Here is a 12,142-nt window from a genome sequence, read left to right as displayed (position 1 = left end):
NATATTTTGAATCCATTGGCTTCGGAATCGGACTAACAGTAGGCAGTCATGATGCCCTGCATACCAACGCTTGTGGCAATCTTGCTAATATTGCATAGCAGTGATGCGTCTCTCAGAGTGGACCCTTTAGTGAACACAAATTTGGGTTTGATACGTGGTGTGAGGGCTACAGATGGAAACTATGCTATGTTTATGGGAATACCGTACGCGCAAGTCAACGCATCTAACCCATTTGGGGTGAGTGAGTGATCTTTATGACCACAATAAATACTTAAAATATGTTACACAACAGCCGAATCAATTGATATGAGTCGTTTCTTTTCACACTTCACACGATGAAAAACGTAAAACGGTCAAGTCACTACAGACTTATGTTTAGTGTCTTTAATAAAGAATATAATATTTTTCAGAAAGCAATACCTCAAGAACCCTTTGACGACATTTTTGAAGCAGACGATGACAGTGCAATCTGCCCACAAATAGAAGAATTCAATAAAACTACGACCGGTAGCCTCGACTGCCTGCATCTCAACGTCTACGTCCCTACTATAGCCAACACAGCGAACCCCGTTCCTGTATTAGTCTGGATCTACGGTGGAGGATTTAGTATCGGGTTTGCAGGAAGACTCTTGTATGGCCCGAAATACATAGTCAGACATGACGTCATACTAGTGACACTCAACTACAGAGTCGGTGCTTACGGATTTATGTGCTTGGACACTCCCGAGAATCCTGGCAACGAAGGATTCAAAGACCAATTGCTCGCTTTGAGATGGGTAAAAGAGAACATTCAAGCATTTGGTGGCGATCCCAATAAGATAACACTGTTTGGTGAAAGTGCCGGTGGAATTTCTGTTGATTTTCAAATTCTAACGCAGAAAGAAAAGCTTTTTGATAGAGCTATTCTCCAAAGTGGAACTTCACTGCTACCCACTTTTCCGGAACCACTTAAAAATTCTCCGTTGATCCTTGCCGAACACCTCGGTTATGTCACGAATGACATCAACGATGCATTATCATTTTTATCTAACGCAGACACAAACTTGATTGTTGACGCGACGTCTGAACTTGGATTGAACTTCAGGTTCAGACCTTGTGTAGAGAAGCAATTTGAAGGCGTCGAAAGTTTTATTACTGAAGATTGGAAGCAAGCTCCGATGCCGAAAGTAAACGGAATGCCTATACTAATAGGTTTTAATGATCATGAGAGATTATCAAATTACTTTGGTGATACAGCTGGTGAATTTAACGCCTTTGATGTTTTTAAGGCGAGATTAAATCTGGCATTTAATATTTCTGACTCCAATTTTGATGGAATGGAGGAGCTTGCTCAACGTTTCTATCTAGGTGATGAGGAAGTAAGCGCTGAACAAGTAATGGACATAATCGATTTTGATTCAGACATCCATTTTAATCATCCAACGTATAGAAGCATCTCAAAATATTTGGATAACGATGCAGCTAACATTTATTTCTATATGTTTTCATACGTGGGCAATAGAAACTTTATCAAGAGAAAAAATAACATAAATATTGGTGGTGCTGCTCATGCTGATGAAATCGGATACTTATTTGATATATCTCTGTATGAAGAGACGCCGACTGCAGAAGATCAACGGGTAATTGACCAAATGACAACTTTGTGGACCAATTTTGCAAAATATGGGTATGTGTTTTGTTTTTAAACAACCAACCTCTTATTACTTCTCGCATTTAACGTTAAACTACAGGTTAAACCGTCAGTTCAATTGTCTTCAATCATATTTTCTTAGGAAATAAATTACTTGAAACTAAGATTTAGTCTTCAACGAATCATTGCATTTTCTTGAGTAGGTATACATCTTCTATCATCTTTTTAAAACGATTGAATCGCAGCTAAATCCACAGAATGAAGCAGGCGTAGAAATTGAAATTAGGATGCGAATAGAGGAAAAGATATACTGTCTAAAAACATAGAACATGAATATACCAACTTTAACATCGGATTAATGATAATATTTTTGTTTCAGCAATCCTACACCTGAAACTTCGGAACTACTGCCCTTCGAATGGACGCCGATAAAGAAGGGATCTCCCTACCACTACCTAGACTTGGGTTCGGAACTCAAGATGGGCACCAGACCTTTCCACCGCAGGATGGCCTTCTGGGACCTTTTCTATAGAGCTAACAGAGACCTTGAAATTGTTTACCCTGGAAGTGATTAATATTATTTGAATTCAATAACTCATAATAATGTTATAGGTTGGCTGAAACCAGCCGTATAGACTGAAAAAAAATAAGGATTTGTGTAAACATTTTAGTAATTTTATTTATTGTTTGCATCTTTTACGATATATTGATATTAATAATGAAAATTTGGCAAAAATCTATTTTCTTAATAAGATTTCGACCTTTTGTACGTATTTTATCAAGGTAACTGGAGTCATTGCGTTTTGAATACTGTAGGGTGTTTCTTCAATCCTCAGTACCAACTTAAACAGTATTTCCCTATTTAAAACATCAGAGCTTTTACAGCTAAATTATTTACGTTAAATAGTTTGTTCTTATTTTCAGGTCACTAGACTAAGAAACAAAAAAACCTTAGTCGTCTCTCTAGCATTTTAGCGCTTTCTTATTTACTTATTTCTCTTTACATTTAGCTTTGTAACACCAATACCACACAAAGAGTGATACCGATCAACATGACATTTCATTTCAGCAAACAATTAAAGTGAACTCCGTTTTTTGCTCAAAAGAGCTGCCGCTCGCTCCGTTCTTGAAAGCGAAACGTAATTAATACAGAAGCGTCCGCTCTCATTAATTCACTTTTTGTCACGTCATATTTTATCGCGGCATTCGTACTTGAAGGGAACATCGGCCTCTGGATAAAAAGCAGCGGGTCTATTTATCTTAAGGGTTTCGTATGTCATATTAGAACAATGAATGGCAGCTGCCGCGTCTCAGGTCTGATTTGTACTATGAAGCTTTTCTGTTATGTTTTATATTAGACAACTACGTCTCGACTATAATAAAGTGACTAGTATCTAGTGTGCTAAACTTGTCAAAAAATTCACGTGCGGCAAAACTATGAGCTATTATTCAGCACAAAGTATAGCTTCTTACGCTTTTTTTAAATAAAATAATATTAGTAATTTAAAAGAAGCTTGTGTAGAAAAATTGGAACTGGTGGAAATCACATCTGGGGGCACGGCAGTGCCCGCGCCAAGTCGAGCGCGAAGCAAACACTGCCGTACCATCCTTTACTGGAACCATTTCGCCGCATTTTCAGGCCCCTATCAATTTTTCATAATAGGTACTACTTCATCGGAAAACACTACTTGTAGAGTCCTTTCCCTACTCAAAGATTAAAAGTGAGGAATTTAAACATTGAAAGCAATACTGCAATATTAAATGACATTCGAAATGGACACCAAATGACGCAGCTCTACAGTCCTAATCATACCGAATTTAAACAAAGAGGAAATCGTTAAATAACTGCAATGTTAAATAACATTCTTAAGTAGATTCCAAGTGAGGCAGTGCTGCGGACCAAGTTATACCTACATATTTACGGTCTACGTAACCATCCAACCAAGTCTAGATTCAGACGTATCCCGCTTGTCGCGTCCTCTGATGGATTGCCGGCGAACGCTCAGCCGCGAATTCCAAGTGGTTTTTACGTGTATGTTCAGTTAGAACGTTTTCGAGTCGTCACACAGCTGTTTAAATCTGTTGGGAGACAAGACCCTGAATACAAATAAAATTGTGCTTTCTTTACGTGATAATTTAAATTTTAACTACATAAAACCTCGTGGTACACCAATGCTGGCAATCAAGATTAATAAGTAAAGCAAGCTAAAATATAACGATAAAGGCGATCTTATCACTAACAAGCGATCTCTTCGGGCGAAATAATACTAATTTAAATAAAGAGAGAGTCATTTGACTGAATTTCCGTTTTATGTCAATTATTACTTAAAAATATTTATTTATTTTTATTCATTTATTTCCTAGCTTAAGCCTATTTTTACAAAAATCCGATACAATAGACAAGCGAAATATGACAGGAACGTAACAATAGTAATTTAAGTAAAGATATGGATTAGGTTACTTTTGTGAGTAAACCAGTTCCTAAAGTATTATTTTTGGTATTTATAATTAGTGTCACTGACAAATGAATCGCTACATCTTACTTATCTAACTTACAATCCTTTACAAAAGTTAACGTTAAACGCGAACAAAACAATAGAAGCGCGCGCAATATTTTCTATAATCTCAATTTGGTCGTCATAAATATCTTGCATAATGAAAGCTGACGTAATAACGTCCGTTATCTAGAAACGATACCCCATTGACCGGCTGAGTTATAGCTGGTTTTAATGAAAACCTAAAGCCATTTCAACTGGGATGGAACACCGGATATTTTACTCGGATCCGGATAATTTTAACCCAATTTTAACGTCAAGCCGGTAACAGATAGATTCGTTTTGTCTTTGATCGCTTTAACTTATTTACTCCCAATAGTAGATGCTGACAAATGGAAGACAGCTGACTGCACATCAATCTAAACAATGTACATATTTAAATTTTATACATAGGTATTGTGTTAGAGACAATTTTGCAAAATGTAATAAACTATTATAATTCTGATGTGCCGTTATTTATGTAATAATAATAAAAATATTTAGAAAAAAACTCATAAAATTCATTTATTTTTGCAAATAGGCTTTTAAAAAGCACTTTTACACGTCCCAGTATTAACCCTACCACTGCTTCGGGATAATAAATGGGCCAGTCGCAGTCCTGAGAAGAAGAGGCGCAAGAAACTCAGTCACTATTGTCAGACATTTTTTTCAACGGTTTACAGTCTTTATTATTTATTGCCATTAAATCAATGTACAGAGTATTCTTATGACTAGCGGCTTCTGCACTAAGCATAGCTTGTGTCGCAGTATCCTTTTAGTTTTACAAGAAGGGATTTACTTTGGGGTCTGGGAATATTGATATTTAATATAGTAATTTATGTTTAGGCTATTTTGTTATTATTATATTGTTGTTACGTGTAATATGGGCTGCTACAATGAACAAATCAATTAGTCTGCGTGTAGTGTTAATATTACGAATGTATATTCTATGGAAGTTCTTAATAGGGATTCCTATAAATCAATAATTAGTCCCTTCAAATTGGTTCAAATTTTGAACTAATCCACAACATGAAAACCATGAATGTTTATCCGTTAGTCATGTTTTGTAATTTAATCAGAGTATTATATTGCTTGTTAATTAACAGTGGCTTCATTTAATTTTAGAGTCAATTATTTTGACAGCTTTCTGCAATACTGTATAGGATATTGTATTACTGAAACTACCAAAACAAACATAGTAAAACATTTTATGAAGTCAGCGAATCGAAAACAATGTTTGTATTAAGAGTCTGCGGGTCTTCACACACATGAAAATAGTTTTTTAATAGCTAAGACATCTCTTAATATGGTTCTTTCTAATGGGACTGTGTTTAGTCTTTTTCTTTTTATCCACAACGAGGAAGCTCTTGGCCTGTATCTCACCTGATGGTAAGTGATGATCAGGCCGAAGGTGGAAGCGAGCTTCACCCGGAATCCTCAACCACGAAGGAACTGGCTATCTTACCTCTAACTGCCGGAACACAACAATGCTGTTAACATTGTTGTTATGGCGACAGACTTAGGTAAGATGGTGGTAGCTAGCCAGGCGGACTTAGAACAAGCCCTACCACCAACCAAACCGAACAGAAAAATGTGCCCCCACTGGGAATCGAACCCGGGACCACTGCGTCTGAAGCAGGTGGTTTTACCACTAGACCACAGAGGCGGTTAAAGGTGGTTAGTCAGTCAATTTGTATCGTTAGATCTAAATATTTAATCAAGATAAAGAATGCAATAGTTAAAGTACAAGTAGGTACTAATTTAACTTGTTGTCATGAAAACCGCTTGACACTTGCAATCAACCTAAAACACTCATTTAAACTTTAAATATCCGAACCAGTAATATTTCAGGTTATAATTAATTATTTTGTATAAAGCGCCCCCCTCATAATGAACCAAGATAGTCGTTCAAAATTAATGGGGGGTCGCCTTGTTTCTCATCAAAACGAACTGTTAATAAAGGAGATGGGCATTGTCGTGAGGCGTAGATAAAGAACAGTCGTTCCAGCCTTTGATTCGTTATCATTATTGTTTATGCTTTTTCGAGATCGATGGTGCCGTTTCTTGAGACAAAATATTTCCGTAGATTTGAATCTGGGAAATGAATCTTTGGATCATTGTTATTAGCTGCTACTTTACTTGTAAAAGGATTAATAACTCTTTTTCAAAGAGTTAAGAATATTCCGTTAAAATGCAAATAACGTTTTGACCTAATCTTTTTAGTAAAACCATTTCAGTTGTAAGAACATTAAAATAGTGAATAACCCTATAGTTGCTTCATGAAGTTCATTAATTTTCTTTTCGTTCGCTCGCTAATTAACTAGACTAGCTTTGAGCTGAGCAATGACGTTTTATTTATTACATTTTTCTTTAAAAGTAAATAATTAATAACTATCTTCACGTTCATTTCACCGCCCATTTGTATTCGTACTGAATCAACTTTTTTATGTTTTGTTAGACTTTTAATTTTTCAGAAAGCATCTTCGCACAAATTCTTTAGGAGATTCATCTATCTGAGATCTATTCTTACGTTCAGTCTCAAATAGGTCTATCCTGAATAGTTTCCGGTAAATATTCATACTAAGAGCGGCGGAAGCGGAACTCACGTGAGATAGTGCTCATCTGCATACAACAGAGGTGCACCAATCATACTGTTTTAATTTTAGCCTCCGAAGCGTCTAAATCTGGACTCCCTCGGTGCCGCTAAAATTAATACTGACACACGGGACCCCAGTTTGTCAAATATGACTTCTTGCTCTAGCTAGAATTTGGGTATGAACTCTAACAATTATCAACCACGATTTAATACATCTGCGGGTTATACATCTTTGATATGCGTACAATATGTACCATCCTATACTGCATCTCACTTAACACCAGGTGTGATTGCGGTCATATTATACATAAAAAATAACACGTCAACTGTTATTCTTTCTGCGACCTTATAATTAACTCTACATAAAACTTAATTTAAACTTGTAAAATTAAGGAGTTTGATGAACGGAGACTAATGCCCGTTTTCACCATCAATCCCTAATTTTTAAGCGACCCCTTTGAAAACAAAATTCCTCATATGTGTTACCATAGGGGTCACTTAAAAATTAGGGATTGATGGTGAAAACGGGCATTAGTCATACGCAGAAATATTTTTCCAGAAACCAACTGTTGAAGAACAAATCCTTTCGAGAATTCGTTGTAAATATCACTTTGCACATCGTTATAAATGTGAATCAATCGTTCATTCGCCAGGCTTTCCATTCGTGTGTCCGCTAAGTTACCGGCTCGAGTGGGTAATTAGGCAAATCTAGATAGAGATTCCGTCTTCTAACAATGCCTTTAATTAGTAGATTACTAGCCAGCGCTCCGAGCTATTTCCCCTTATACCCAGCCTCCCTTGCATGCGTCACATCCCAAATGCATGCCTATTGTTAGAAGAATGGCTGTTCTATAAATATGCACTCAATTTTCAACCTAAAAACTTTTCTAAACGTGTGCCATGGAGCTTATCTTAGTATCACACTAATATAATAAAGGCGAAAGTTTGCGAATGTGTGTTTGTTAACTTCTTCACGTCTAAACGGCTGGAACGCTTTTAGTAAAATTTGGTATGGAGTTAACTGACACCCTAGATTAAAACATAGGCTACGTTTTACCACGGGTAACACCGCGGGGCACAGCTAGTAAGCTATAGATATTAGAAGAAACTTTTACGTCTTAACTCTAGTATAGTGTAGTTCGATTATTTTTCTTTATAGTTAGATAGACAAAGAAAAATAATCGTGACCCGAATATGGTTTCGTTTCGTTTGAAAAGGTTAACTTACAAACGGGATAGAAACCCTTTAACATAATTGCCACAACCGTTTGTGATCTTGTCCCATTTCACAAACGTAATTTTTCCCGGAATCAGGAATACAACGAAAGGGAAAGAATCTAAGGGTACTAGAGTAATTCCGTCTTAGCAACGACTTTTTGTAATCACCCTCATAGAGACTTGATAAGGTTTTTTACCAAGAACTTCTGGTATTAGGTTGTCATAATATTCTCGACATTAATTCGTTCGCGGAATTCCGGCATTGAATAGGATTCAGACTTAAGGTAATCCACGAGTAAAAAAATATGAGATAGATTAATATTATCGTACGAGCACCTGAAATCAGATTATTTCGGTAAATAAATATAATTAATATTATAAAGCTGAAGAGTTTGTTTGTTTGCTTGAAAGCGCTAATCTCAGGAACTACTGGTCCATTTGATTTTTTTTTTTGTGTTGGATAGCCATTTTATCGAAGAAGGCTTTAAGGCCTACAGTCAATAGGGGCAGAACAGTAAAAAAGAAAAATGTTGCAAAAACATGAAATATTATACGAAGTCACGGGCACAGCTAGTATTTGAATATAAGAACAATCATTTCCTACCATTAAACCTCTATCTTAATATAACCTTATGAAATCCGGAAACGATGTAGAAATAGTGCAACAAAGTAACAAGGAGAGGATATATCAATTGAGATGTGGTGCTCCTTAGCACTTATTCTATTTGCCCCTTAGTTCCCGAGGAAACAATCAATTGGAAGGAGATTGGCCGACCAGTCGCCTTCTCAGAGACAACAGACGCTAACGTAATACAAATGAAAAAATAAATAGTAAGGTTTTAAACTAAAGCGTGGAAAAGGTAGCACAAGTGTACTTGAAATTACTTANTGAAATTATTGTGAAAAAATGTGTCAGATAATCTAGGAGTATTATTCATACAAAATGTCTTTATAATGTGTTTTTATAAAGTGAACATTATTCAGTGCTCCAAGTGAAAAGATACAAGACATGGCGGAACCGAAAGACAAAGGAATACACCTAGATGATATACTACAAAGGTTTGGCCTGTTTGGGCGATACCAAACCAAAATGACTCTACTCGTTGGATTCGCCTTTTTTACCAACGGCATGCATTGCATAAACTACATATTTGTTGCCGAACAGACTCCTTACAGGTAAAAATACACAAGTACATATTTTTCTTTGAATAAAATATACCTAGGTAGGTACGTCTATTAAGACTTCATTATCATCTTATTTCATAATTATTTCATCCTCTCAGCTTGAAGACTGAAATCAGCAAATATTTAATATTCTCCTTACTTAATATGACAGACAGAGATGAAAATTATCCAGCGTAGTTTTAATTTTTATTCGCTTCTTTCACGGGAATTTTCATAATAAGGTCTGGTATTTCATTTGGTTTATGGAAATTTGTCATAGCATTCATACATAAGATAATATGATATAAAAATTATTATTCTGTGTAACTCTGATAAAAATCAATAATTAAACAAACAAAATAGCATCTAATTTAAAAATTTTGATATTAAAAAAATCATTATAATCCTACAGATGCAAAATTGACGCATGTGAGTCTCAAACTCAGACGTTTGAAGCGCAATGGTACAATTTCACCGCACCTACAGACTACAGAAATTGCTATAGGTATGGAAACACACAAAATAATTCAGAATGCTCAGAGAATGGCTTCGATGCTGAGGTTATTCAACCGTGCACTGATTGGGTTTACAAAGACGAACATAGTTTTGTATCAGAGGTACGTTTTAGAAAAGAGAATAATGTTTTTGAAACTTCAAAGCAAACTAATTTTCATATGAATATTTTCAGTTTGGACTAGCTTGTCAAGAATGGAAACGAACTTTCGTCGGAACGATCCACAGTGTAGGACTAATGTTAGGCCTCTTTTTCCAAGGTCAACTATCCGATAAGTATGATTTTTGTTTAAAATTTTAAAACAAACACGAATTATAATTTATAAATTTAACTACTTTATTTTCATCATAGATCTTTTCCTGACTTTATTGCAGGATTCTTCCTAAAATGCTGCTACTCGTGTTTTCAGGATCGGGAGAAAGGCTACCATCATAATTGCAGGCTTAGCGGCCGCGTTATTTGGCATCGCTAAAAGCTTTGCAAATGGCTATTTAATGTATTTATTTCTTGAACTAATGGAAGCTACTTTTGGAGATAATTGTTCACCAGCATTTATAATGAGTAAGTCAGGAACATTCCTGTCAACATTTTCAATTTATCTCGTCTATAGAATCCAATTACCGTTTTACTTGTTTAATCATTGTTTTCAGGCGTAGAGCTGGTACATAACGATCGAAGATTAGAGCAACAAATATTCTTCAGCATAATATTTGCAATGGGAGGAGTAACTATAGCAACAGCTGCCTACTTATTACCTTACTGGAGAAACTTCGTGTTAGCAATCTACTTGCCTTCACTATTTTACTTGCTTTACTTTTTCGTAATGGATGAAAGCGTGAGATGGTTACTAAGCAAAGGGAAGAAGAAGAAAGCGACTCAAATATTGCTTAAAATGGCAAAAAATAATGGACTAGATTTAAATGGACAAGATCTCAATAATATTCAGTGTGAACAGATTGAGACTAAGAGTTCTCCCCTGAGAGACACTTTTCGGTCTAAAATTGTTGTGAAGAGATTTTCCATTTGCTTGATATGGTGGATCACGTGTACATTCGTCAGCTTTGGGATGGTTGTGAATGTGGTATCTTTGGCTGGAGATAAATATATTAACTTGGGGTTGATGTCTTTGTCTGATATACCTGCAAGTTTTGCTATGGTCTACACTTTAAGGAGATTCCAGAGAAAGAAGCCATTGTTCACTTCATTTATGAGCGCTGGTGTGCTTTGTCTGATCCAACCGTTTGTGCCTAAAAGTGAGTTATTACAACCATAAAATAATAAAATAAATATCTGCATTAATGTTTTATGAAATTCATATATACTTAATGTAAGAAATATTAAACTGTGTGCCTACCATGAATTTACGTTAGGTGTGCTCGCTAGCGACTGCGTAAAAAAATGACATTTAAATGTATGACATATTGTGCAGCGCCCCTAGCGGCTACTTTCAAGAAATAAAATCTTCATATAATTTTTTGACGTATTCGCTAGCGAGCTCACCTAACGTAAACTCATGGTAGGCACACTGAGTGTTGTTTATTTCAGAATACGTCTGGTTATCGACTGGTCTGTATTTCTTGGGTCGGTTTGTTACGACGTTCACGTTTGCAACCGTATACATGTACACATCCGAGTTATTTCCTACGTATACCAGAAACTCGATGCATGCGCTCTGCTCCGCGATAGGCAGAGTGGGCTCTATACTGGCTCCGATGACCCCATTGTTGGTGAGTATTCATAACCATGTTACTATTAATAGCACAATTTGAGAGGAGTGTTCGAATAGAGACGTGAAGAGTTGAAGACGTCTCATCAAGCTAAATAATATTGCAAGATAGTAGCCTTCAGTATTTTTTTTTTGCGTATGTGTGAGGAAATATGTCAGGGTACAGAATAGTATACATCAACACAATATATGGGAGTGTTGAAGATATTTACTTTTCTAAAGTAGAACTAACCTTCTCATTTCCAGACTCAGTACATGGAAAGCCTGCCTACCCTCCTCATCGGAGGCATATCCATCGTAGCCGGGCTAACCACTCTTCTCGTTCCTGACTTGGCCGACGAACCCTTACCCGACAACGTTCGACAAGCTGAGAACCTTGGCAACAACCATCTACCACTGAACAGCGTAGAGAATGATAACACAAAAATACGAAATCCGGAAAGTGCTTAGAAGTGACAAAATCAATCAAAAGTTATTAACGTAATAAAACGTAATGGATTTTGTACTGTTGAAAAATTTAAGCAAGGACAGAAAAATGGGCGAAAGGACCAAAATAAGATGGAATTTATCTTAAAAAGTACAAAGACTGGCTGGCAATGTATATCATTCTTGGATTAAAATAATATTTTGAGAATATCTTATTGACTTTATTTACCTGCCACCAAAAAAAATTACATCGATTAAGTAGAGCTTACAAAATTTCACTCTACGCTACAGCACCTAAATAGGCATCTGAAAACGAGAAGTTGTTTCCCATCAAA

The 12,142-nt window shown here is 36.1% G+C and overlaps 2 protein-coding genes across 2 annotated transcripts; both read left to right on the top strand.

The window, feature by feature from the left end:
- The first annotated feature begins 14 nt into the window (after window positions 1-14).
- On the top strand, window positions 15-2,295 carry LOC114364042 (juvenile hormone esterase-like). The gene is made up of 3 exons (XM_028320023.1): window positions 15-237; window positions 411-1,666; window positions 2,010-2,295. Exons 1-3 carry the CDS (start codon window positions 49-51, stop codon window positions 2,203-2,205), a joined length of 1,641 nt encoding a protein of 546 aa, XP_028175824.1. The 5' UTR covers window positions 15-48; the 3' UTR covers window positions 2,206-2,295.
- Window positions 2,296-8,768: 6,473 nt separating this feature from the next.
- On the top strand, window positions 8,769-11,927 carry LOC114364043 (organic cation transporter protein-like). Its single transcript, XM_028320024.1, has 7 exons — window positions 8,769-9,153; window positions 9,554-9,758; window positions 9,830-9,930; window positions 10,065-10,216; window positions 10,306-10,908; window positions 11,201-11,382; window positions 11,628-11,927. Exons 1-7 carry the CDS (start codon window positions 8,987-8,989, stop codon window positions 11,829-11,831), a joined length of 1,614 nt encoding a protein of 537 aa, XP_028175825.1. The 5' UTR covers window positions 8,769-8,986; the 3' UTR covers window positions 11,832-11,927.
- Window positions 11,928-12,142: the final 215 nt, after the last annotated feature.

The sequence above is a fragment of the Ostrinia furnacalis genome, unplaced genomic scaffold, assembly GCF_004193835.3.
Source record: "Ostrinia furnacalis isolate ACB-3 unplaced genomic scaffold, ASM419383v2 OfSCF7341, whole genome shotgun sequence".
In the NCBI taxonomy this organism is placed as follows: domain Eukaryota; kingdom Metazoa; phylum Arthropoda; class Insecta; order Lepidoptera; family Crambidae; genus Ostrinia; species Ostrinia furnacalis.
This window is presented reverse-complemented; position numbering and strand designations above follow the sequence as displayed.